This window comes from Rhipicephalus sanguineus, chromosome 1 (genome assembly GCF_013339695.2).
Source record: "Rhipicephalus sanguineus isolate Rsan-2018 chromosome 1, BIME_Rsan_1.4, whole genome shotgun sequence".
Lineage (NCBI taxonomy): Eukaryota > Metazoa > Arthropoda > Arachnida > Ixodida > Ixodidae > Rhipicephalus > Rhipicephalus sanguineus.
The window spans coordinates 174,163,554-174,191,256 of record NC_051176.1 but is presented as its reverse complement, the minus strand read 5'-3'; the positions used below and the strand labels follow the sequence as shown (position 1 = coordinate 174,191,256).

General features: G+C 47.6%; 1 protein-coding gene across 1 annotated transcript in view; it reads right to left on the bottom strand.

Moving 5' to 3' along the window:
* Positions 1-439: 439 nt before the first annotated feature.
* Positions 440-27,703, bottom strand: part of LOC119402602 (phenazine biosynthesis-like domain-containing protein) — a 52,588-nt gene continuing 25,324 nt past the window's right edge. Inside the window, exons 7-9 of the mRNA XM_037669737.2 lie at positions 13,556-13,725; positions 8,190-8,252; positions 440-589 (exon numbers count right to left, since the gene is read on the bottom strand). Of these exons, the coding sequence (XP_037525665.2) occupies positions 474-589; positions 8,190-8,252; positions 13,556-13,725 (349 nt within the window). The 3' untranslated portion in view covers positions 440-473. The remainder of the gene's footprint in view (positions 590-8,189; positions 8,253-13,555; positions 13,726-27,703) is intronic.

Below are 27,703 nucleotides of genomic sequence, written 5' to 3'. Positions count from 1 at the left end.
GGTCCACTTCCTAAGACCTTTTAGAAAGCTGGTGAGATAAACAGTTTGGGAAATCATGAGCAAGCTAATTAAAACACAAGCATTTCTTATTCCGTATTTTGCGTAGTGCAGCATGAGTTGCTTCAAACCTGTACCCATCTTGCCTTTTAATGACTCTGGCATTCTGGTGCTGAACGTAAGGCTGACGGTTAATTTCCAGTAGAGCGGCTGCATTCAGTGCATGTGTGTATCTGCACACACGCACACACACCTATTCTAGATAGTTAGAATGAGGCTTTATGGAGGTGAGTAATAATCTGATGCTGCCCTTCTTTGTGTGCATAAAAGAACTTTAATTACTATAATGTTTAAGGGGTCTTTCAAAGTTTCAGAAGGCAGCTGGCCCACCTCTGGCACCATCCCTGCAACAGAATAGGCAACCTAAGAAAGAATGCACCACATTTGTGTCTCTCTTCCAAGGCTGTATAGATGGCTCACAAGAGTAGTTCCCCTCGGAGAACCACTGCAGCATGTCCTGCTACTTGAAGTCGGTGTCCACCAGCTGGGATGCGTAGATAGAGGTCGCCACCACGTGCCGAAGCTTGGCGTGCTGTGAGATAGAGAATTAGTGCCATCATGTGGACAACAGTCACACGTAACCACAACTCATTACGCACTGAAAAAGGCTGGTAAGATTGTCTTGCAATATAGCTCTTGCCAAAGACTGGTTGTTTCTTCACTTTTCATCTTCCCTAAGCCTTTCCAGCAGCTCCAGTCAACCCTGCAGGTCCTCATTTGCCATTCAAGGACAGTGACATGACGTTTTTAATGTGTCGTTTCTTGCCTAGGTGTTCGTAAACAGACTGTTCTCACCAGCTCAACAAAACCTGCCAGCTGTGGCTTTCGTCTCCCTGATTCAAACACATGCACCTTGGTGGAAAAGATGCATCTGTGATAAATTGCTGTTGACTGAAACGAAGAAAAATGGCAAATAAATGTGGTTTGTGTGTGCTAGAAGAAAGCTTGGTTTGTCTATAGATCTACCTTGCTTGAGTTGCTGGATAATCCATTTGGTCAACATTATAAGGGTGTGATATTTTTTTTAATTAAATGTGCTGGAGAGGTTGGCATCATGTCTTATGCCCGCTATACTTCTTTCTCAAACAATACGTGAAACAAGCAAACAAGTCCAAACATAGAAAACATTTGTCAGGTTTAACGAAAACTCAGATTTTCAGCCTCAGATTCACTAAGGGCTGCAGTGCTTTGGCCTAATTGTGGCCAGTTTACTATATACTGTGTGTTTCAGGAAACGAATTCAAAATTTTACTACAGTAGACTTAAGCAATTATTTTGGTTCTCAACTCGTTTACTGTGAGAGCAGTGGACTCTCACTGGAACAATGCCATCCCCAATGGGGAGAAAGCTTGGTTGTTTGGCTGAACCTTAGCCATGTTTATCATGGCTAACTAAGGGTTGGTTGTGTAAGGCCTGCCAGAGTAACGTGTGTTGAGCTTGGAGGTTGACATATTGGCCTCGTGTTGGCTGACGGGGTGTAGCTATGTACTGCTGCTAATCCAGCTAACATTACTACTAGCATGACCTGGCATAATACTTGGGAAGTTACAATCTGTCCAAAATAAAACATAAGGGCTTTTGAATTTACATTGACATTTAGTCCAATTAAATTCAACGAGAATATGGGCATGCACGTCACCACGTATGTTTATTTTTCATGTGGCACACAGGTACCGTGGACAACAGCTGCAGAATTGGCATATTGTACAACAAGCCTTAGCATGGGCTCGTGAAAGCAAAGGAATCTTCACCGTGAGAGTGGAGCAGAAACTCTTAATTCTTCAGAGAGTTGTGCTAATGTCCATCTTGTCTAAAAATGTTCTTCAAAGCCACCATGCGAACTCTCCTTTCATCAGTATCTCAGTTTTCTTCATTTTTCCCATTAACCATGTTAAAACCTTGCTTCATTTAAAGTGCTACGTTTAATTGCTGCACAGATGTTTTATAAAGCTCCTTGGTGGAGATGCTGTATATTTGAGAAACTGGTAATTAATGGTGAAACTTAAAGCGCATAAAGACGGACACGAATGAAGAAAGTGAAGACAGAACGACGTGCTTAACTAATTAACTAACTTTCTTAATTTAACAAAAATTTGTTTGCAATCTACAATCTTGTCAAAAACTTAAAAACAGCCATGCCACAATGCAGAGTTTTTTTCTTTTTGCAAGGCTCATCCTCCAAGATAATGATCTTGAATTTCATCACTCAATGTGGCTTATTTCACACTCCGAGGCAGAAACATCGAATCGTAGATGTGCCCCGCTTGTTATTTGCCAGATGAGAGAGAGAGCGCAACCGTTATTTAGCTCTATCCTGCATTCACGTTGATTTGCAATGCACCATAAGTCGCATCATGAACAGTCGCCATGTGATGTTGGCGATTCCATATTACACACTTACAGAGGCCCTGCAGAGCTGGTAACATCTGCATAGTATCTGTTCTCAGCTGGAAACTTACATCGCCATTTTCCAAGCAATGATCCAATCTTTGTCTGAATGGAAATTTTTTTCGGGGGAAAGGGGGGGGGGGGGTATCCGACCCTTTTATGTATGTTCTTGCATGTGTTTGTATGTGTGAGTGTAAACATGGTATACACATGCAAAATGTAAGAATTTTGGCCTGGGAGAGGAGTAAAGTCTGAGTGCGGGCTAGTTGGTATTCCATTTTCAAAAGTGATTGCAGCGCAAGGGAAGACATGGGACAAGCGCTCGTCTTCGTTGATCTGTTTGTCCCGTGTCTTCAGAGATCAAACGAGCCGGCCTGTTTCCGTCGCTCGGAGGCTGCGCAAGGTAAATGTAAATGGTAGCGAAGCTTCCATAGAAGCCCATACGTTCAGAAAATGGCTGCTCATCAGCTGCTCATAGAGTCACTGGAAAATCAGAGTACCGCAAAGGTAGGCTGCACGCGGGCAACATTGGGAGGCGGCGGCCATTTCCCTTCCGGACCGTCCGGCGCGTTGCTAGCGTGTGTTGAGAAGTCACCGATCTTTTAGCCTCGGAGCCTTGTTACGCTCGGCGGAACTGCATTATGTGTGTGTTTCTTCAAGATATTAGAAGTGATCTCGAGTCATCGACAATTATGAATAGACTGCGCGGTAAGCGGTGTAACTAATGAAACGTGCGGCGAATGCTCCCTTCATGGCTTCATCGGTGTCTGTTCGTATCACGGCCGGGTGCGTTCGCTAGGTCCGGAGCTGTAAACATAGTTGCATTAGCGCAGTGACTTCGTGCTAGATGCCATTTACTTCGACACCCGGTGAATCTTGTCTGTTTGCGCTAGCTTTGCAGTCAGTGTTCAGGTTCACTTCATAGCGCACTCGAGAACATTATCGAACAACATCGAGAAGATTCAACACTGCGTCCTTCGGCTGATCGCTGACGCATACCTTGCTTGCGCACCACGCTTGCTGTTCAACTGGGTGTTACGTGTACTAATAAAAATGGTGTGTGTACGGTAATTGGAAGTTGTGCGCGACGTATTTATGTCTCGGTTCGGAACGCCAGCAACCGAACGCACAGGCAAATCGGCGTGCGGTAGGTAAGGTGCATCTTATGTTGCGAATACGTTGTCATTTCCTAACAGATACGTAGAAACTAGGCCATCAAAAATGGCTGGCATCACTAATTAAGTGTTTCATTTTCTATCTCTTGTCTCCTTAATACTCCCAACGTTGCAGTGGATTTGCAAATATTTTTCTGTGTTCCGACAAACAGTTTTTTTTTGTTGTTGTTGACGTTACCAGCCCGTGAACAGCTGGGGCTGGGGTTCGGCTTCTGCTCTGCTTTTAATTTCAACTTTTTTTTTTATAATGCACTCTTATTAAATCTTACTCGACACAGTGCTTTATGTTCTTTTGATCAGTAACAGCCCATACCGGACACTTTTAAAGCGCATGCTACTGCATCAGTAAGTATATAGACCTAGGGCTCGAATGAAATTGATTCGCTCAATGTGTGGAATCTGCCGTTTGTTTTTTGTTTGTTTGTGTGTTTTTGCTGCGACCATTTTTCACCCACTTAACAGTTTTGTAAGGGTACGCTGGGCGCATTGCAGCATTAGCAACATTTTTTTGCAAGAAATTTTAAAAATACGCCTAAATAACATTGCGTTATACCATCTTAATCAACAAAGTCACACGCTCCTTTTTTGCGCAATGGCAAATGATCATGTCACAATTGCCGTCGAGGTATACCAGTAAACAGTTATTATTTTAATAAATCTTCGATTTCGCTCGCGTGCGTGACACGCTTAAAACTCGAAATGCATGCACAATCTGTTCAGGAGATCGAGATATAAACAGCCGAGCAAATAGAAAGGTATGTAGTATGTAGTTTTCAATATCGCTGAACATAGCGAACCGAAAAGGAAAAGTATCCTGTCGCATGAGAGCTTTTCCAGCAAAGTTTTGTAGTTCACTGCAGAAAGGAGTGTGTTCTTCGAGGGGGGCGAACTCATTCCGGCCAACTATGCAGCCCCGTAGAACGACGCTCTTTGACGTTAATTTTTCCCACACGGAATGCAGAAATGAACGAGATTCCCAGATTACGTTCGGTTGTTGGTGAGCTACTCTCTGGCCTCTGCAGGACGCGTTTAAAAAAGCGACGAAGTACTTATAGGGACCGTGGTACCGCTAAATTTCCGGCCACGCTCTACGTTCAACGCGCCTGCACCCAAAGCGCTTGGAAGGGATATGGCGGCGAGAGGTCACGTGATGCGAGTAAGCCAATCGCGTCAGCGGCGGCGCGCGGAAAACAGATGCGATACTCTGAAATTTTTCCAGTGACTCTAGCTGCTCATGGTGCTTAGCGCCATCTCTGTGAGGAGGGAACACTTCCGGCGGAACAAAAAATAAAGCGGATGTGACGCAATATCCGGTAAAAGAGTGACGTCATTTTGTTGGCACTAGCGCGAAATTTGATCTCAAAATATTCTTCTTAGGCCCCTTATCGCTAAGGACTCGCGCTACGGCGAGCCGGCAAGCCCTTGGCGAATGCGCTTGAAGCCAACGCTATAGCTAAACTAATATCGACCCGTGACTAAACAGCGGTGTTTAAGTGTACCGTCGTGCAATTCGCCTTGGTTTTACCAGGAAACTTTATTCTTTGAGCTTTTATTCTGCGTTCGTGCCATCTTTCACAGCGTGAATAAAATAGGCAACAGCGTACCTCTCATGTTTGCAGCGTTGCTTATTTGCTTCGCACGTGCGCAGGGGACTTAAAGAGCGCATTGCATGTGTGCTCAGTTCTAACGAGAAGAAATGACGCCTGGTCACGCCAAAATAATGATATTTCAGTTTTATTCAATGGTCACAATAACGCAATTTAACACACCATACAGAATGAGCAACAAATGTCGTAAGAAGTACAAAAAGTGCGGACACTATGTGCATTATGCTTTGCCTTATGTTCCGATAAATTAACATTACGTGTAACGTATCAAGACATGCGAATTGTAGTGATTGTAGTGCGACAGATAACTAAGCGATCTGCTCACCGATAACAGGAAATATAGTAGGCACCGCGTGTTCACGAAGAAAACCGGGCAGCAGGAATACTGATGCACGAAAATCCAGAGAGCACACTACTCAAAACCGTTGCCCCGGTGTCTTATCTAGAAGAGAGGGCTCGCCAGGCGTACGCGTGTTGTTATTGTATCCTTGGAACATCACATTGTTTCCGCGAGTACCGAGGAAAGCGTTCGGCGTGAAATGTTAGCAGCGTCGTGCCGTTGTCCGTTGAACACTGTAGCCAACACGTTCACCAACGATGAAACGCACCTCGCAACTTCGCACACACCAAAATCAAATTCTCACCACAATAATTCACAGAACGCATGCAAGTGCGAAACACCAGAACACCTGAGGGGGCGTGTCGCCGCATACGAACTAACGAGCGCGCCTTTCCATGCACCGCAAGGGCTGCACTGAATAACAATGACGTGCGCATCTCTTCAGGGGGCGCTAAGAAAAAGGTTTTTCGTAAGAATTAAACACTGTCGTACATTCTTCGCACATTGCACCTACATAATATTGTTCGGGAAATAAATGTAATTTGTAAAACATAAACATTGCTTTACGTTTCAATAAAACTTGGTTTTTCGCTATTGGTGTTTGTTCCCTCCAAACATAGTCGCGCTTCAATCGCAGCACCCATAACTCCCCTTGCTGGTGTCGTTGGCAATAGGTTCCGAACCGTTTTTCGCTCGAAGCTTCGCGATCTATTTGAATCGACCTTGGGCTGCGTACGATATCACCCCCGCTCGGGAGGCCTGCCGTCGAAGCAGACTGGAAACGCCCCGCCCGTCTTTAAAGGGACACTAAAGGCAAATATTAAGTCCACGTTGATTGTTGAAATAGCGGTCCCCAAACCTCTTAGTGCTAATTTTATGCCAAGGAAGTGCTTATTTTGAAATAAAATCACGTTTTAGTGGTCCGCATCGCGTTAGCGCACTTCAAATCACCCGCCTGAAATCAGACTTCCATACGTCACTGCTGCCGTGCCCAACGTTGCCCGCCTTTACTGCACGGCCGCCGACACTAGTAGCAGCAGAGCAAAAGTAGCGGGACCCACAGCAGCAACAACGGCCATCGAAGCTTGCCGCAATCGCCGCAATGGATGTGGACGGGGAACTTGACAACGAGACATTCGCTCGCGACGCTGGGCTCCTTCGACCGTAAGGGTTCATTCCACGGCACCCATGTGAAAAGATACATCGGTTTCCTTGCTGCAGCACTGGCGGCGTGCACCATTCGGGCATCCGGCAACATCACGTGCATGCGGCATTTTGTCGAACTTTCTTGTCGAACTTTTGTCGCGCGAGCAGCCACTACTTTGAACTTTGGATCTAAGGGCGCGGTCGCGATCGCTGGCGCGCGCGCTATCTCGAAAGCCATCACAGCGGTGCTGCGGCCGTATCGGCCGTATTTTCTACACCAGCGTTTTGTAGTTACGCGAGATCGGGTACAAAACAGTTAGCTGCCAGCCTCACTTCGCACTGTAACACTACAATTTGTTGCTATCGCATTCATTGCTTCGCCCTTGCGGTGAAACTGTGACTTTTTTTTACTCATGCGAACGCCGCAAAGACAAAGTGGGCGCGCACTCATGTGCATGTGAGACAAAGTATTGCAGCTTCGCCACAGGCCGCGCAAGGACTATTCGGGATTTGGGAAGGAGTTAATGTGCCGTCCAGCGCGCCCGTGATCGGGCCGGCAGGCTAGACCTGTCGGTCCCCTCGTGGAATTAGCCGGGTGCGCGTTTTATCGCGTTTTGCTGGACCCAGTAAAAGTTTAATTATTCACTCACTCACTAACGTGATATTTTCTGTATCTCACACGACCTTGAAACAGATCTCACGTTGGGCCCCCTCACGTTAACGTTAAGGCGGAATAAGCTTAAAACGTGTGTATGTAATGCATGCACACTCACGCACATTATATATATATATATATATATATATATATATATATATATATATATATATATATATATATATATATATATATATATATATATATATATATATATATAATATGCGTGTGTGTGCATGCCCGCTTTATATTGGTCGCCGCCCTGTGAGAACCCCTTATGAAGGTGCCGCTACAGGTGATGGCGCATACGTCACGTGCTCTGACGTCAGAACTGCGCAAGGCCGAGTTTAATTGTTATCACCGTTAATTAAATCATAATTATTTCACTGATCTTTTAGTGCACCGAATACGTTGAGCCACTCATAGTGTACGATATTTAATCAATAGATGAAATATCGTACACTGCTGTAGCGGTCTTCGCTACCATATCAGAAAGCGGTGCTTAGTATGCTTTGAATTTTGCAATAACAACATGCCCCCTAATGTCGTTATTTTTTACAATGTTATAACTGAAAGTAATGTTCTGACATTATGCACTCTTGTTCTTAACACCTAAAGCTTATCAATCGCTAGAAGGTCATGAAAGGCAGCAGAGAGGGCTAATTACTAGCGGAAAAGTTTTTACGGCTTCAATGTGGTTTAACTTATGCAACATGATTGAAATTTTAGCGTCATATTCAGGGCAGGATCTTTTGATTCACAATGCACGATGGAACACATGAGTTGGGCGTGAGCGTGGATATGTATATAGGTGAACGTACCATTCAACGTTTCTTTTCCCAGAACAGCTGCCCAGTAGGGCCCCAGAACAGCATGAGCAGACCCTGGAATAAGCGGAAATAGATGCGGTTTTACATGTCTGGATCGGGCAGTTTGGATGAGAACAACACAACACGCCCGGCCGCTAATTGAAAAAAAAAATTGGAATGTTGGGAAATTAAGCAGAAAGCATAAGTAACACAGTCATTCTAGGATATATCAAACCCGGACATAACCAATTAAAGTATAATGTATATCGAACAGCCTGAGCGTAGCTTTTCCATTTTCCGGAGGGAGGAGGAGGTTGCGGCAGGCACGCGAAATGTATCACCGCTGTGAAGAAAACTTCACTGCAGCGAGTTTAATTCCAGCGGTAAACTGCATAATAGGCAATTTGATAAGATTATAGCTGGTACCAATCGATAATGGCGTATCATGGTAGCGCAAATTTTCAACAACTACACAACACAAAGAACCAGCCACAAGCGCTTGTTTCTGAAAATTTGTGCTTCCTATACAAAAAACTGACTCGAACAGCCATAACAATTACACCTGAAAATTCCATGCAAAAGCGCAGCATTGTATGAGCTAGCGCACTAAAGTCCCGTTAACCGGCGCCGCAGCATTGTATGAGCTAGCGCACTAAAGTCCCGTTAACCGGCGCATTCGTTACATCCAAGGAGGATACATATCCTCGTAGGAGGATACATATCCTCCTTGGATACATCCAACGCTGAACCGCGTCTCGATCTCCTAGCGGGTCACATGATTTCCCACGCCGTGACGAAATAGCACTACTTAAAGCTGCCAAAACAAGATACTGCCTTCCAATCTACTGGACACTTACGAGGGCGCGAAAACCTTCTGCGCATTCAACCGTGGGTGCAGCCACGGCCGCTCAACATATATGTTCATTGTTTCCATCGCAAAGAACCGCGCGAAGAAAACCGAGACGCAGACATAGAGTACCAAGGGCAAGAAGTCTGTGTCTCGATCTTTTCTTTTTTAACACGAAAGTGTTTTATGCCGGTATCCACCAAGTACATCCGTCACGGATATGACGTTGATAAAATGGACGCCAACGGGTGAGAAAGAAAAAACCAAGAAAATGATACCCCGCTGGGAATCGAACCCACGACGTTGCGGCCGCGACGGCAAGCGCCCGACGCTCTAACGACTAAGCCAAGACGGGAGATGCTATGCACGGCGCGAACGCGCCTTATATCTTTCACAGATTCTCTTTCGCGGCGGGCGGAGCGGGGCGGTGCCGCCGTCTGTGAGAGGTGAAAAGAAGTAATGCTTCATGACCGACACTTACTAGCGCTTACTCCGAGATTGCACGTGATATCGGAGGTCATGGTTAAAGCGTCTCGATACCAGAGAGGTAAACTGGCCGCGCTGGCGTCGCCGAGGCACCCTTGACGCAGTTACGTTCTTTGCCTTTGGATTCGTGTTAGCGTGCGTCGGCTCATCGGAGTAGTGCAGCTTCCACGTGCACGAACGGGATTTCTCTGCCGCCGACTGCTTCAATTGCGAGAGCACCGACTAACAAAACTGCTGCAATATGCGTTGCAGAAAGGACGCGATTTCGACGGGCGAATGTCGTGCCTTGGTGGAGCGAGAGCAGCGTCTGCGAGACAGAGGCCAGCGGGACGCACGCGTTTGCGGCTCAGCCTACGAACCTCTACCTCCAGCGTTGCTGAAGTGCAGTGTGTATTTGTATGCATGAGCACAGGCGTCGGCTACCCATTACTAGAAAGCGCACACCGTGCCGTTTCTCTCCTTAACTGACGACGCTTTGAAGAAGTGCATACCGGGTACCAGTGTTGATTATGAGCTTGTTGATATCATCCTTACGCGCGATTCACGATTCGCTGTGTCCAAATATATGTTCACACCGTCAGCTACCTCAGCGGTTTAATCATGATCATGGGCGTTAGTCGTCGCGATAGAGACATGCTGTCAACATGGGTGCATCCACGTCAAACGGTGCTATAGCTGCCAAACACGAATAGACATTGTGAAGACACGTTTCACTTTCGTGTTATACCGATTCCTATGACGGAGGGATCAGCCATGTTTTTTCTTTTCTGTTGTGTGCGATGGATTCATACCATCTTGCCCAGCTTACTACGCGATTATTTTTTTGTATTTTATAATTAAATGTAGCTGGAACTATTTATGCGCTCATCCAATAATTCGCAAAAAAAAAAAAAACCTGCATGTTAGCGCCTTGCCTTCGCGAGAAAAAGGACGATAAAACAGATAAACCTAGTATGCTGATCATCATACCTTCTTTATTATTTCTTTTTTTTGGGGGGGGGGGCATCTCCTTTTCGCACGCATTTGTTTATATATATATATATATATATATATATATATATATATATATATATATTGTATTCAGATTGTCCAACTATAAACTATATTGCATTTCGGAGCGGTGGATCACGCAGAAATGTTCTACGTAGCGAAGAAAAGCTTTTGGACGTTGCTCAGGTAGCTAAAGCTTTTCCTTATGGTGGTTTCCAAGGACAGGTTTGCACAGGTCACAGAAACAGAGGCATGCATGGCAGTGCCAAATACTATTCCCATTAACGCGGAGTGTTGCTAATAGTAGCATATCCAGAAATTTTTTTTGGTGGAAGGGGTGGGTATGGGTTCAGCCAACACCCTCTAGTCTAGAGGGTGTTGGTTCAACCATACTTTTTGTATGTTCGTGCGTGCGTTTGTATGTGTGCGTGTATATATATGTACTCATGCAAAATCGAAAAATTTCGGGGGAGTTTGACCCCCCCCCCCCTGATGGCTACGGCTCTGGTTGCTAAGGTTGCTAATCGAAGTGCAGGAAAGGGTAGGTATCTTCAGCCTCGAAATGGATTCTTGAGGATCGTTGCTAAGCACTTATTTGTAGCATTCCACGGCGAAATGTATTCGTACCGATGTGCACGTCAAAACTTATGTCAAAGGAAACCAACCGGTCTTCGTCGTCCAAGAAAACTTTCTCCAGAATGTTGACAAAATGTGCCGAGTCTTTCATGTACAAGATATATTTCTGACAAGTTGTCACAGCACCTCATGCAGATAGTATATAGTTTGATATCTCTGAAGCGGAGGCCGTGTAAGGTCAACAACTGCGTTGACCTGAAAACGTTTGTAGGTAACTTGAAAGCGTTTGTAGAAAGACTCGTACGGTGGTGTTCTACGTGGATGAGTCATGTATACGTTGGTGCGACGTAGCGCACAATTAATTAAAAGACAACTCCTGCTTAGCTGGCAGCTTCCGTGCATGTCAGGATGCAGGCGTGATGAGGAGCGTCGGCAGCGGCATTGCACAGCAATCGGGCCCGAAGGGCCAAAATATGACAGGCAACCGGTATAACCTTCGGCGTTAATCGGCGCCCAGTTAATTAGCAGATAACAATAGAAAATATTTAGCTACGCCACTGGCGCAGGCGTACTTGTCTTTTCATGAATCCATATTCCATAATGTTTTTGGAATACTGATACGGGGCAAAAGCGCGTGTGTACATCAAGGTAGTGGCGGATCCAGAGGGGGGGGGGGGTAGATCCAGAGGGCCCCCTCCCCCCTCCCTAAAAGCCTGTGTCATCTCCCCCCTCCCTTCAGTACCTGTCGTCCACCTCTTTTGTCAGGTTGCTTGCTCCGGCTACCATGGACTTCCTAAAAGGGAGGAGAATATCTTGTCCCCGCCCTCTACCTCTCTCCTCAACCCCCACCTCCCCGTGATCGAATGAAGGAACACCCCCTCAAGTAGGCACCTGGATCCGCCCCTGTATCAAGGGCAAGTTTCATAATGGTATGTGTATACGAAAGGAATATAGCAGAGTGACCTTCATTTCTAACGGTAGCTTATGGATATATCTTGTATTTCGAGTATTAATGTGTTGCTCAATGTTCACATTGTTTCCAACATTGCTTCATTACAGAACAAAATATGCAGTGGTCTTTACAGCAGGGTCTTTTTGTATACACACACACACTAGACGTTGCAAACACGAGTCCTATAGGTATACAAAATGGATTCACACTCACCAAAATGAAACCAAGCCAGGCTCACATAGGCTCACACTTTTAAACTCATTCGGCCGGACTGACTCAGCAGTTCGATGTCACATCAAAGGAATACTTAAGAGCGTTTCTATCTCGACGTTATATTTCTTTGGGGCCGCGGTGGATTAGCGATATGTACGGTGCTCTGCTGCTGACCCGAAAGACGATCCCGGCCATGACGATCGCATTTCGGTGTAGACGAAATGCTAGTGGCCCGTGTACCGCGGAGCCTTCAACTATGGCGTCTCTCATAGCCTGAGAACATTAGGATATTTCGGTGTGAACATAAACTGTCCAAAACCATTTCCTATGGATGGTTGAAATTTTGTTGATCTTCAGCTGTTTTATTGTTGTTTTTTAGGGCCGAAGCTCGTCCCTCGTAGTCGTAGTGGTCGTAGTGCGTAACCAGTCGTAACGCTAGTACCAGATCTTGACCTCCAAGGTGGTGCCGGTGGGAGATTTTTCCTGTGCGTTGTTGAACAATAAAAAATTCGCAGCGTGCGCGTTAACTAAAAGCCGAATTCTTCTGTCTCTCATTCCCCATTAGCAGCCATTGGCATGTTACAGTAGGAAACGTTAGTAGAAGTAGAAGTGTAAGTGTTAGCTAAAAGCCGACTTCTTCTGTCTCTCATTCCCATTAGCAGCCATTGTTTACCTCCAAGGTAGTGCCTGGTGAGATTTCTCCTGTGCGTGATTAAACAATAAAAATTTTGTTCAAAACGCCGTTGATTGATGAAATAAACCAACGAAAGACGCCAGATGTTTTCTAAAAGCAAAACGAAAGAACGCCAGATGTTTCTAAAGCAAAACGAAAAGACGCCAGATGTTTTCTAAAGCAATGGTTTTCTAAACAATGAAAATTCACAGCGTACATGTAAAATTAAAGTGAGCTGCAAGTCGTCATAACTCTCATCGAACCTTTAGTTTATAAACGCGCCCGATCTCACGTCGGTGATGATGTACTGGGCAGAATTCACGGAAGATTCACGGTTTACCGATGAACCTCCGCAGCTTCGCCCACTCATCATCATTCACTCCGTGGATATGCTGTGATTTTTTATCCCCCTTTCCTCGTCAAAGCATTTCGAGCTGTCAACCTCGTGCTTTCGGCTAACCTGTGCCACGGCCGGTCTGGAGGCGCGCGCTCGCTCCTTAAAAGAAGGGAGCGAGCGTGCGCCTCCAGACCGGCCGTACCTGTGTTGACAACGTGCACGGCACGAAAAAGATGGCACGGACAAGATGAGTGAACTTCGCGGAAGCGGCCAGGCACGCAATGTATACAAGTAAGGCACTCACCGGTAACGGGGTCCTCAGGGATACCGTTCCAGGGACTGAAGTAGCGAGAGATGAAGTCGTAATCGTCATGACTGCCGCCCCGGACAGTGACTGCGACGCCGAGCACTCTGTCGCCACTCTCGGAGCGCAGCATTCTCTCGGGGTTCGGGCTCAGGGCTTCGAGGGCTGACCTACGTGACCGCATGCATTTGACTTGCTTTTCAATGTGTACTGTGAGAGTGCAAATAACTAAGCGGACAAGGAGAGTAAGGCGCAAGCGCTCACTGCATGACAACTGAACATTTAGGAAAATGTTGAAATTCTATAGCTGAAAAAGCGCTCGGGCGCAAAAGACCCCCACGAAGGGTATACAAAACAATAATAGCTTGGCCGGACGTTTATCAGAGGTAACGCCATTGTCATTTTAATCGTTCCGACAAACTATTCCTCTACCTCAAGATGATAGATGCGTCACTAACACACTCGCTTAAGAAAGAAAGCCTCCCAATGCAGAGCACGTGCCACAGTGTCACTGTAAGCAAAAATTAGCCGAGATGGGAGTTTTATCAGCATATCAGCTCCAAAAACTCCCATGCCCGAATCATTAACTCCGTCATAGCGGAGTGAACGCGGCATATGTCGTCATTATGCTCTCTTTGCTAGTGATGAAGTATATAAACGGTATGACCTTATTATACTACCCACGGGGTTTCTGGTTACATGATTACAAACGATCCCCATGGGATTTCCAAAAAACACTTTTGGTAGCGACGTGCGTGCGTGTGTGTGCGCGCGCCCGCGTGTGTTTAGCGTGCCCGTGTGAAGCTACAGTGCATCGAGCTTTTGCAACGAACGACCGATTAGTGTTTTGTGTGAACGTGTAGGATTATTTGCACCGCTGAACCGCACTGGACAGGGGCAAGTTCTAGTCGCGTCAGCGTCTGACCGCGAACACATCGAGCTGGCACACTCGTGTTTATTCGTGCCCATGCACGCGAGTGCAAGCCTCCAACACGCCGCAGATACCTCGCTTCAACGTGCCGAATTACGAAAAAATGCGAAGAATACTTTCGGCGGTAACAAAAGCAAGTTGTTGTGATCGTCAGCGGTTGTCACCGGCTACAACCAGAGAACATCTGCTACAACTACGAAGAAGGCTTCGCTACGTCGTTAGCATCAAGTCGGCCGGAAGAATGTATTTCACCGAAAATAAAGGCTACTGGAATAAAGAACAGTTTAAATTGTCTCTTTTGCGCTATGTGACAACCGCTCTCAAACGTCTAGCGCAAAGGCGAGCGCCGATGCGAGGCAGACTGAACCAACATGTGGGCGCCGATGGACTGCGAGCAACAGGAACCGCGACTGCGAGCCGTCTCGTTCGTTGTAAGTGCATCACTCCGAAGACTAGACACCGCGGATTGCGGACACCTATTTTTATTTGTGTGTAAAATAACATAATTCTAGTACAACACGTTGTTGGGCTAGTTGGTGCATTATCCAGCCAAAATAAACGATCACAATCACAGGAAACGGTGAAGAAGACAGGAAAGCGGCTGGTTTTTTTCTTTTTTTCTCTTCTTTTACCTTAGCCGTTCTTATTACATGTTTGAGGTTAAGAAAAAACGATTGCATAAAAGTTTGCTCCTTTCTGCGTAATGCCACAGCACTGTCACTCCCATCAGTCCAGCCGCTTTCCTGTCTTGTTCACCGTTTCCTGTGATCGTTTATTTTGGCTGGATATACATTTTTGTAAAATACGGCCACGAAATCTGCACAGCAGCATGCATTTTGCGATCGCCGGTGGTCGTTCATGCTCCTGGGAGAGGCTAGACCAACGTTACTAGAACAGACTCTAGACGCCGTCAGGAAGAATTCGGTAGCGGCGGGGCGCCGCTGTTCGTCGCCGGCGTTGCTGAATGTGTGCCGCGCTGAAGTGTTTGTGCACGGCCGCTCGTGGTTTGTGTACGATTAGGTGCGTTTGAAGGACTCGCGCACAGTACTGTTAACGCGGATTCGGCCCATACGACAGAGTGCCAGCTGATAATTGGAATTCGATCATTAAAAAGATGTTGAATGTTAGGCGGATTTATATTAACAGATTGGTGTGATTCAGGGCTGTCTATGAGCCCACCGTGAATTTACACGTATACGTGTAATACAAACAACGCAAGTGTGCCACTGGCACTACATGGCAGGTCGAAATATGGATATGAACCGGGTAGCCGGAGTATGGTATGCTTTGCAAAAGTAGTTCGTATGTGTGGTCGATGTTGTGTCCTTCGATGCCAGTTTAATTGGACGTTAGCTGGGTCATGGTGCAGTATCAATAAAGCCTTTATTATTTTTCGATGGATAGACCGTTTATTTCCATACCTACCTGCAAAAGTTCCCCGATAGAGGTAAACAAGTACTCCCATCAGCCCATCCAAAAGCTCCGTCAAGTAGTGGACTACCCTTTTTCCATCGGGGAATGCACTAGAGGACAAGTCTTTTTACTCCAATTTCGGCTAAAATTCCCTTACAGTTACATCATTTCAAACAAACGCACGCAGTTACAGCTTTTGCAGTGTGTGGGTAGATGCGCATGTGAGGTTTTTTTTTTTTGTAGAAAAAAAAGATTTTGGGGTTTTACGTACCAAAACCACGATGTGATTATGAGGCACGCTTTTTGGGGGACTCCACATTATTTATGACCGCCTGGGATTTCTTAACATGCACCTAACTCTAAGTACACGTGTCCTTTTTGCATTTCGCGCCCATCGGAAAGCGGCCGCCATGGCCGGGATGGATTGAGCCCGCACCTCCGAGATTGCGCGCGCCCGCGCGTGTGTGTGTTTGTGTGTTTGTGCAGGTGTTTATATTACAAAGTTGTAGCGCGTGCCAATTTATGGCATGCCTTTTTTTTTAGAAATCACAAAAGTTGCACGTAGTTCGAGATATTCATCATCGAATTTCAGGGTGAAATCGAAACTGATCGCGCCTGGCGCGCACAAAGCGCGGCGGAACACCGGAATGACACGTGGCAGGGAAGTGATGAAATTTGAGTGAAGGCGCGCCAAAGCAGGATTTGGCCAGAAAAATTGGCAAGCATTCTGAAATACACTAGTAGACAGCTTAATGTTTGCGTGCGATGTATAGTAGTTGTCTGTTTCTTTCTTAAACTATAGAGGCGCGAAAAACTATTTCGCCTGTCTGCAAGAAGAAGCGCGGCGCAGTGGCCGCCCCTGAGTTTTATGCTTCCCAGACAAGGAAAAGGTTGATATTGCGGTTTGCTTGTCCACAGTTCGAAAGAAACAGATAAGCACGAAACACTACGCGCAAAAGTAAGGCGATGCGCGGGCACAAGTGAGATGACTTGCAGCCTTTCACGAAAACATACAGCCGCGGCGCGCCGTCATTCAAATTTCGTCACTCCCATGTGACGGGTAGTTGCGGTCTGACGTAGCAGAACGGTCGCGCTTCGTGCACGCTTTGCGCGATCAGTTTCGATTTCGCACTTGAAATTCGATGACGAATATCTCGAACTATGTGCAACTTTTGTGATTTCTAAAAAAATAGGTATGTCATAAATTGGCATGTACTTTAACTTTGTAATGTAAACACCTATCCTCAAGTCAATAATTTAAAAGATAATTAACGAGTTTTTGTTAATTAGTCGCAATAGTGTCAATTGAACTGCACTGCGGCAAAGTACTTCCGCCTCGGCGTGGAGGTCGTGTGCGAAAACGGCAGAACATAGGATTTTTATAGAAAATCCGTACTGCCTAAAAAAAACCATATATATATATATATATATATATATATATATATATATATATATATATATATATATATATATATATATATATATATATATATTGTAGCGATCACGCTATGCCTTGGTCATTCGTCCCGCCGGACCAGCGCCAAAAGTATTGTCTCGCCACGGCTTGACGGAGGAGACGACAGGGGCCGACTACACGAGACGGCGCCCACGGGTTGACGACGACGGCGCTGGTCAAGGGATTAACTCTCCCCGGAGTCATTCCACGAACCTGGCACTTCTCGAAAGTGCGTGCTAAAACTTTCCCGTGTGAACGCAGCGCGCGGCCGGCACCAAAGGGGTAGATGCGCACATGCGTCTTCCGTTCTCCCCCTCCCCGTTCTACGGCGGCGCTGCGACTAGTGGCAAAAGGTGTGTGTGTATGTGCGGGCCAGTGTTGTGCCTCTATGAACATACATGAAGGGCGTGTCCCTTTCCGAGGAAGGTGCTTCACTGAGAGGAACTTCCACATCACCATTGGTCCGCATTGCTTTGTGCAGTGGTCCCCAACCTAGGGACCTAGGGAACGGGGGTCAACAAAAAGGGCGTGCGGCGCCTCGCCCAGAGCGGTCTTCTGTCTTCATCTCGACAACTCACTGTCAAGATGTAAATAAACCCGTTGAGTTTGCTCTTGTAGTGTAGCCGAGCTAAGACGGCCCAAAATCCAATGGCTAGCCAAGCCAAGGACGAAAAGGAAAAATAAAAGCAGAGTTGTTTTGGAAGCTTATGGCGGCGTCCACGGCCTTTCTCGTCTCCTGACATTTAAGACACAACAAATGGCGACGAAGATGTTCGGACCATGCCCTCCGTTCGCGCGACGAACTGCGTTGTACCCAGGCTAACGCCCTGAATACGGCACAAGCCTCGACGCGTCAAACGCACTCTTGGCGCCCCACATTGCAAGTAGCGAGAGAGACCACATGGCTGACATGGCGCTCGCTCCATCTTTGCCGTTTTTCCCGCCTTTCGACCGGGGTACGGCTCCAGCGGCCATTGGCGATCGGTGGCGACGGTGGATAGACCGTTTCGAAAACCTGCTGGTGGCACTGCAGGTCAACAATGCCGCTCAGAAGAAAGCCCTGCTCCTTCACTACATCGGCGAGGAAACTTACGACGTCTACGCCTCACTGACACCGGCTGTTCCAGCGAGCTCAACAGCCTCCAGCAGCAACGCCGCTACAGTTGACTCCAACCAGCCAGACGAGTACGAGCAGGTTAAGAAACGGCTCCACGATCATTTCACGCCAAAAGTGAACCGTGAGTACGAAATATTCAACTTCAGAAAATCGTCCCAGCAAGATGGCGAGACAATAGACGACTTCTATACGCGCCTGCGCTCCATGGCAAGATATTGTTCATTTCCCGACGTCGACTCGGAAATCAAGTCGCAAATCGTGCTGGGCACTACGTCCACGAAACTTCGACGCTTTGCACTCCAAACCGATGCAACACTGGAACAACTCCTAACTCAGGGGCGCACTTACGAAGTGACATCAAGGCAGCTAAAGGAGATGCAAACGTCAGCGACCGCCGAGGTTAACCAAATTGGACGCCGGCAGAAACATTCGAGATCCGCATCGGAACACAAGCCATTGCAGAGCACATCCACAGAGCGAGAAAGGAAGTGCTACAACTGCGGCGGACCATGGCCCCACGAACGCGGCCGGTCGTCGTGTCCCGCAGCGAACAAAACCTGCCAGGCATGCAAAAAGCGCGGTCATTTTGCTGCAGTCTGCAGGGGAAAGAGCCAACGCCGAGACACTGCACACAGACTGGTGGACCAAAGCTCGGACTCGGATTCGGACGACCAGGCCTTTGCAATACAACGGGTCAATGGCAAAGCTCCAAGAGTAACAGTGTCCCTCAACGATCACAACGTGGAATTCATCGTGGACACAGGGGCGACAGTGAATATCATCAGCCAAGAGACATACGATGCCATGCCAAGTAAACCAACCTTGAGTGGCTCACTGCCAAAAGTGTTTGCCTATGGATCGAAAACTGAGCTCCCCTTACTAGGCAAATTCACGTGCCAAATGTCATACAAGTGCACCAAGCTACAAGACACAGTGTTGGTCACAAGCGCATCAAGTGAGCCCCTCCTATGTTTCAAATCAGCTGAAGCCCTTGGACTTGTATCCATTGTGTACAAAATCTCATCCCTTCAAAGCATTCAGGACGAGCATCCCAGATTGTTTGAAGGACTAGGGAAGCTTCAAGGAATTGAAGTGAAGCTACACATTGACAAGAGTGCCCCTCCGATAGCGCAAAAGCTGAGACCCATCCCATTCAGCATTCGAGATGCGGTCATAAAGGAGGTTGAACGGCTTGAAGGACTTGACGTAATCGAGAAAGCAACTGGCCCCACCACATGGGTGTCTCCGATTGTTGTGGTACCCAAACCACACTCACCTGGTGTTGTTCGACTGTGTGTAGACATGCGTCGTGCCAATCAAGCCATAACACGAGAACGGCATGCGTCTCCAACATTAGAAGATCTTGTCACTAGCCTGACTGGTGCATCAGTCTTCTCAAAACTCGACCTGAACGATGGCTATCACCAACTGGTGCTACATGAAGAATCAAGGTATATCACAACATTCACAACACCTGTCGGATTATACCGTTACAAGCGCCTGAACTTTGGAATCAATGCCGCAGCAGAATTATTCCAAAACACCATTAGACAGGTTATCGCAGGCATCCCAGGAGTCATCAACATCAGTGACGACATTCTTGTATACGGCAAAACTGAAAATGAACACAATGACTGCCTGAAGATGGTACTACAACGCCTTGACAGCTGTGGACTGACGCTCAACCCTAAGAAATGTTGCTTCTCCCAGTCCGAATTGACATTCTTCGGACACATCTTTTCATCAACAGGCATCAGGCCCGACCCTACAAAGGTCCAGGCCGTGGTGGAAATGTCATCACCAAACAACCCATCAGAAGTGAGGAGCCTCCTGGGCATGATCACGTATTGTGGCAGATTCATACCCAACCTCGCAAACTTGACAGCACCTCTTCGCAAACTCACAAGAAAAGATGTGGAATGGAAATGGACAGATGCACACCAAACAGCTATCAACAAGCTGAAGGAAGCCCTCACAGGTAGCCGTGCTCTGGCCTATTTTGACAGCAAGAAGACAACTCATCTCACTGTTGATGCGGGCCCAGAAGGTCTAGGAGCCATACTGGCACAAGGGGATGATGGTGATATTCAAATCGTGGCCTATGCAAGCCGCGCCCTCACCAGTGCAGAGCGCAACTATTCCCACATTGAAAAGGAGACTCTAGCTCTTGTGTGGGGAATTGAGCACTTCAATATCTACTTGTATGGGACCCATTTCGTGCTCCACACTGACCACAAACCCTTGGTCAGCATCCTGGCCAACCCTGCTGCTCGGCCCTCTGCTCGAATAGAGCGCTTGTGTCTTAGAATCCAACTCTATAGCTTCTCTGTACAGCATCAGAAAGGCACAGACAACCCATCGGACTACATGTCACGTCATCCTCTCAAGTCCACTCATAATGGGTACAGAACGCACAAGGTGCCTGATGAATACCTCCTGTTCCTCTCCCAGATGACAGTGCCAAAAGCGCTGACGACACAGGAAGTAATTGAAGCAGCCGATAGTGACACAACGTACTGTCAACTGAGAGAAGCCATCCAAGCAGAGGGTACCAAGAGACATGCCTTGTGGAGTGAATCTGCGCTAAAAACATACAAGAACGTTGAGTCAGAACTCGCATTGTCACCGGATGGTCTCATCCTTAGGTGCAGAAAACTAGTACTACCAGCCAGCCTACAACAACGTGCAGTGGAGATTGCCCACAGGGGACACATGGGCATTGTAAAAACCAAGCAACTGCTACGCACTTGCGTTTGGTTCCCCCACATGGACAAATTAGTCGAGCTGACTGTACGAGACTGCATCCCATGCCAGTCCTCGACGCCAAGCTCTCAGCGTGATCCTGTGGTACCAACTCCCCTTCCCAAAGGACCTTGGGAAAACCTAAGCATTGATTTTGCTGGACCATTCCCCAACGGCAAGTACCTACTTATACTTCTTGATGACTATTCCCGCTTCCCCATGGTAGAAGTTGTGCCTTCAACAAATGCGAACTCAACAACTGATGTGCTGCGCCGAATATTTGCACAAATTGGTGTCCCTCACCAAGTCAAGAGTGATAATGGACCACCCTTCACGTCAACTGACTTCAGACTGTTTGCCGAGGAGTATGGATTCAAACACCACAGAATTACACCACTTTGGCCTGAGGCAAATGGCGAAGCAGAACGCTTCGTGAGAACCTTGACTAAAGCAATTAAAGCACTAAATGTCCAAGGAAGAGATTGGGTCAAAGGCATCGATGATTTCCTGATGTGCTACAGAGCAACTCCGCACGCAACAACACGAAAGTCTCCATATGAGCTTCTGTTTGGTAGACAGATGCAGACAGCCCTACCACGACCTGCACCAGAGCCTGAAGCCCATGACGACAAGGAAGTGCGCCAAGAAGACCTCACTGCAAAACTTAAATCAAAAGCATATGCAGACAAAAGGCGCCGCACCAAGCCACACATACTTAAGCAAGGAGATTCAGCACTATGCAAGCAGGTCAGGCGGAACAAGCTCTCACCGCACTTTGACCCTGACCCATACATTGTGACTCAGGTGCATGGTTCCAAAGTCACTGCAGTCAAAAAGGGGAAGGAAATAACACGCAACGCAAGCTTCTTCAAGAAGGTCCACTGTGGACAAAAACCTCCCGAATCAGATGATGAAGAGGATTTCTTGCCCCCATGGAATGCAGTTTTGTTGCCTCCAGAGGACACCATATCTCAAACAGGCAACAGTGAAAGGCAAGGAGACCAAGCACGACCAGGGAACACTACATCACAAGATGGCAGTAACAGACAAGAACCACTACCACGGCATCCCATCAGAGCATCGAGAGGCATCAAGCCGTTGCGTTACAGACTTTGAGAAAAACAGCAGTGTTTTTTTTTTCTTGTTTTCCCCAAAACACTCCTCCATGTTATCGCAATTTTTTTTTTCATGTGTTCTGAGTCTGTCTTTAAGACAGGGGGGAATGTAGTGTAGCCGAGCTAAGACGGCCCAAAATCCAATGGCTAGCCAAGCCAAGGACGAAAAGGAAAAATAAAAGCAGAGTTGTTTTGGAAGCTTATGGCGGCGTCCACGGCCTTTCTCGTCTCCTGACATTTAAGACACAACAGCTCTAAGCTCTCCCCAGTCCTGACTCGACGGAGCGACGGCGACCGGCCCCGCTACCCGCAGACTGCGGTCGCCACGACGCGCAACAACTGGATGGCAAGCGGTTGGATGTGAGCCTGGAGGACGGAGAATGAACAACACGCCGAGATCATAGAGACTGACAGCTGTGGACTGGTGAGTGCTGGCTTTGGTTTTTTGGTTGCCAGGCTGATAAGATAGAAGTGCAATCTTTTCGCTGGTAGAGGCTACCACAGAAGCAGTTGTTTACGGAACTTCTGGGTAGAGAGTGAGCCGCACCACACTAGTTCTCTGTCATGGATTGGAAGCGTTTGTTGAAGAATCAGCTCCTGATTCTCGGGGAGGAGCTGGGAGCAGAAGTAGATGCGGGGATGAAGAAAGACGCAATTGTTAGCGCTATCGAGGGCTTGTATCTGAGCAGTGAAGATATTAAAGAAACGTGGAACGAGATTCAAAAGCAACAGGAACAGGAGCGCGAGAAAAAGCGTGAGGAACAGGAACGTCAGGAAATGCGAGAGCAACAGGAACGCCAAGAGAAACGAGAGCAACAGGAGTTCCAGCTAAAGCAAAAAGAACTGGAGGTAGAACAGTTGCGACTCGAAGTGGAAATGAGGAAGATGGCTGGGGTTCAAGGAGTGGAGGTAGCAGGCAGACAAAATCTTTGTGATTTATCTAAGCTAATGCAACCCTTCAAGGTAGGGCAAGATGTGGGCCTCTTTCTTGTGAACTTTGAGAGAACCTGTGAAAAAGCGAAGCTTGGTCGTAGCACATGGGCTCGAAATTTGTTAAGTTTGCTGCCATGTGAAGCAGCGGATGTGATCGCGCGGCTTCCGGTGGAAGATGCGGACAACTATGACAAAGCGAAGGATAGCCTTCTAAAGAGGTTCCGACTTTCGTCAGACGCGTTCCGCCAGCGGTTTCGCAATCTGACAAAGAAGCAGGTTAGCACGTATTCTGAGTTTGCCTACGAGTTGAAGGTCAACTTAGAGAATGGATGAAAGGAGCCAACGCTTTTGGGAACTTCGAAAAGGCTCTTGAAGTTGTGGCTCTCGAACAGTTTTTTTTTTCAAAACTTTCCGAGCCAATGAAGCTCTGGATCCAGGATAGAGCCGGCGTAGAAACTGTACAGGCAGCTGCCGACTTGGCTGACGAGTACGCGTCGAGAAAGGGACGAGGTTCCTCCAGCAAAAGCGGGAGATAAAGGGAAACCTTGGACGGCGAAGCAGGGAGCTGGCGCAGGTATGACTGCACAGAAAAAGACAGACTTCGCTGCAAGTGGTTAAGGATCACAAAACAAGCAGGAGGGAAAGGTTTCGGGGGATTCTTCCAAAAAGAGTCCTTTTGAGGCTCGAAAACCACCTACTTGCTACAAATGCCAGGAGGAAGGTCATATTGCCATAGGCTGTCGTAGGCCCAGGCCAGTACTTTCGTATACTTCTGACTCAGCCACTAGCGAGGAACTTCTTAGTCCGTACCTTTTTAACCAAACAGTGAACGGAAAGCCGTGCCGCGTCTTACGAGACAGTGGGGCAACCGTGGATCTGGTGCACCCGGACTATGTGGCACAAGAGGACTACAACGGCAAGTGCGCATGGATTAAACCAGTTTTGGAAGATGGAAGCATTTGTCTTCCGGTAGCTCGAGTAATCATCACTGGGCCGTTCGGAGAAGTGGAGACGGAAGCGGCGGTGTCAGACAAGCTGCCCCCGCAGTACCCCTATTTGTTCTCGAATCGGACTGACCGTCTGCTTAGAGAACAAGGGAAAAGTTTTCACGAGGGAACAGTACAAGCCTTGACTAGAGCTAAAGCACGCGCGTTAGCAGCCGAACTAGAGCGGCAAGAAGCGAGTTTCACCGGAAGTACAGCAACACCAGCTGGAGTCAGCACAGCGGAGCCTGCTACCCCGTCGCCTACTCAAAAAGAAAGAGAGGGGTCAGAGGAGCAGACTAGCGCTGATACAACTGAAAGGGAATCGGAGGAGGGGCTGCTCGTGTTGCCGGTATCAAAAGCAGTAAGCAATGTACTGGGGAAAGTGACAAGAGACGTGGCGAGGAAGAATGTCAGTTTTCCCGTCAAAAAGGGCATCTTGTACCGCCACTACCGGACTGAAAAACGTCGCACGTTCGACCAGATCGTAGTGCCGGCTAAGTATCGGCCTGACATTGTGGTTCTCTGTCATGGAGTTGGTTGGTCGGGGCATTTAGGAGCTCGGAAGACCAAAGATAGGCTCCTAACGGAGTTTTATTGGCGAGGATGCTTCAAAGAAGTTGAGAACCACGTAAGAGCGTGTGACACCTGCCAGATAGTGGGAAAACCGCACGAGAAGGGAAAGGCACCACTTAAGCTTGTTCCGCTCATTTCGGAGCCATTTCGCCGGCTGGTAATAGACGTTGTGGGACCACTCCCAGTGACCAAGTCAGGCTACCGGTATTTGCTTACCGCCGTTTGTCCAGCAACCAAATTTCCAGAGGCGATCCCAATGAAGGAGCAAAGCTCCGTAGAAGTATAGTCAACGCACTACTGTCTATTTTTTCGAGAGTGGGCTTTCCTCAGGAGATACAGTGCGACCAGAGCTCAGTATTCACCAGCGTTCTCACTACGGGATTCCTGGAGAAGTGTGGAATGAAAATAATCCACAGTTCAGTATACCACCCGCAGTCCAATAGTGTAGAACGGTGTCATTCCGTGATGAAACGAGTTCTGCGAGCCCTTATCTTTGAAAAGAAGTGTCAGTGGGATGCTTGTCTTCCGGCAATGCTGTTTGCGCTGAGATCGGTCACTCATGAAGCGACGGGTTTCAGCCCCGCAAAGCTGGTTTACGGAAGGACGCTCAGGTCTCCACTGCGACTTTTGCGCGAAACCTGGGAGTCGAAAAGTACCGACCCTACGGTGGTCGAGTACATTCTTGAATTGCTGGAAAGGCTGCGGCGTGCTCGCGACATTGCTGAGGCGAACATGAGAGAGGCGCAAAGTAGAGCCAAGAGCTACTACGATCGAAACGCGAAACTGAGAGCTTATCAGGAAGGCGATCAGGTAATGGTCTTGCGCCCCTCGAGAGCAAATAAGCTGGATATTCAATGGGAGGGGCCCTTTCGGGTTGTGAAAAAGCTCTCGGACACAAATTACGCACTGGAACGGAAAGGAAGACGCCGACAGGTTATCATTTACCACCACAATTTAATGAAGAGTTATGTGGGAGAAGTGCAGAAAGTAAACTTGGCTCTTAACAGCACGGAGGAGCTAACGCCTGAAATTCCAGGCTTGGTGGAGGTTGGAAGATCGATGAAGGTTACCGATGTCATAAAAGCCGTGGCACCTGCCGAGGGCTTGACTGAGATGCAGAAAGTCGACTTACGCAACTTGTCGTCCGAACACATCACTGTTTTCTCGGAAAGGCCATGGCGAACTGAGGTTATCACTCATGACATTGAGCTAACTTCTGACACCACTGTGAAGTCGAGGCCGTATAGGCTAGCCCCGCGAAAGCAGGAGATCTTAAAAAAAGTAGATCGAATGCTCGAGCACCCTGTGTTGTACGCAAGCAGGAAACTCTCGGTTCGGGAGGAGGCCTACAGTGCGTCGGAAAAAGAATGTGCCTGCATTGTGTGGGCTACCCAAAAATTAGCCTGCTACCTCTACGGAACTTCTTTTGTCTTCGTCACTGACCACTGCCCACTGACATGGCTATCGCAAATGTCGGGAAAGAATCCACGACTACTACGTTGGAGCCTTGCGCTTCAAGAGCTTAACTTCACTGTGAAGTATAAGAAGGGTTCCGCGAACGCCAATGTTTACACATTAAGCAGAGCTTTTTACCTTTTCTTTTGCTTTGGCTTTCTTTTGTGTTCAGTTGAGGAACGTTTTTCCGTAATGGTTTTGAGTGGTCTTTTGAGTAATCGAAGTTTTTAGCTATGAGCAAGAGTATTAGTGTGGTTGCCATATGAAAAAAAAAAAAAAAAGAAAGCGTAGGTGCATTGTGGCACATTTGAAAGACCGGCCTGGTTGCCGAAAACTCATTGTCGGCGCTTGCTGGTTCGAGAGGTTGGTCTTTGTGGTTTCAATGGTGTTGGAAGAATGCGGCTACTGTGATCTCTCCCGTCGAGCAGCTGATACCACCCGACGTCCGAGATCTTCCCATCGGCGGAGGAGCTGTAGCGATCACGCTATGCCTTGACCCAGCGGGTCATTCGTCCCGCCGGACCAGCGCCAAAAGGATTGTCTCGCCACGGCTTGACGGAGGAGACGACAGGGGCCGACTACACGAGACGGCGCCCACGGATTGACGACGACGGCGCTGGTCAAGGGATTAACTCTTCCCGGAGTGATTCCACGAACCTGGCACTTCTCGAAAGTGCGTGCTAAAACTTTCCCGTGGGAACGCAGCGCGCGGCCGGCACCAAAGGGGTAGATGCGCACGTGCGTCTTCCGTTCTCCCCCTCCCCGTTCTACGGCGGCGCTGCGACTAGTGGCAAAAGGTGTGTGTGTATGTGCGGGCCAGTGTTGTGCCTCTATGAACATACATGAAGGGCGTGTCCCTTTCCGAGGAAGGTGCTTCACTGAGAGGAACTTCCACATCACCATTGGTCCGCATTGTTTTGTGTAGTGGTCCCCAACCTAGGGACCTAGGGAACGGGGGTCAACAAAAAGGGCGTGCGGCGCCTCGCCCAGAGCGGTCTTCTGTCTTCATCTCGACAACTCACTGTCAAAATGTAAATAAACCCGTTGAGTTTGCTCTAAGCTCTCCCCTAGTCCTGACTCGACGGAGCGACGGCGACCGGACTGCGGTCGCCACGACGCGCAACAATATATATATATATATATATATTGTTGAACGAGTAAGTACATGCAATCATTTAAAAGAAGCTAAGAGAACATTAGCCAGGAGCAGGGTGACTGCATATATATATATATATATATATATATATATATATTTGTGTGTGTGTGTGTGTGTGTTTTCAGTATGCCGTGCTTATAGGGTAACTCGGTGATCTAATGAAATACATAATTGCCTTTTGTGATGCGTGTTATACTTCTCATCCTTATTACTTACGAATACGAGCGCGTAGTTACGTACATGACGTGCTCGGCATCCTTTCCCGTGAAAT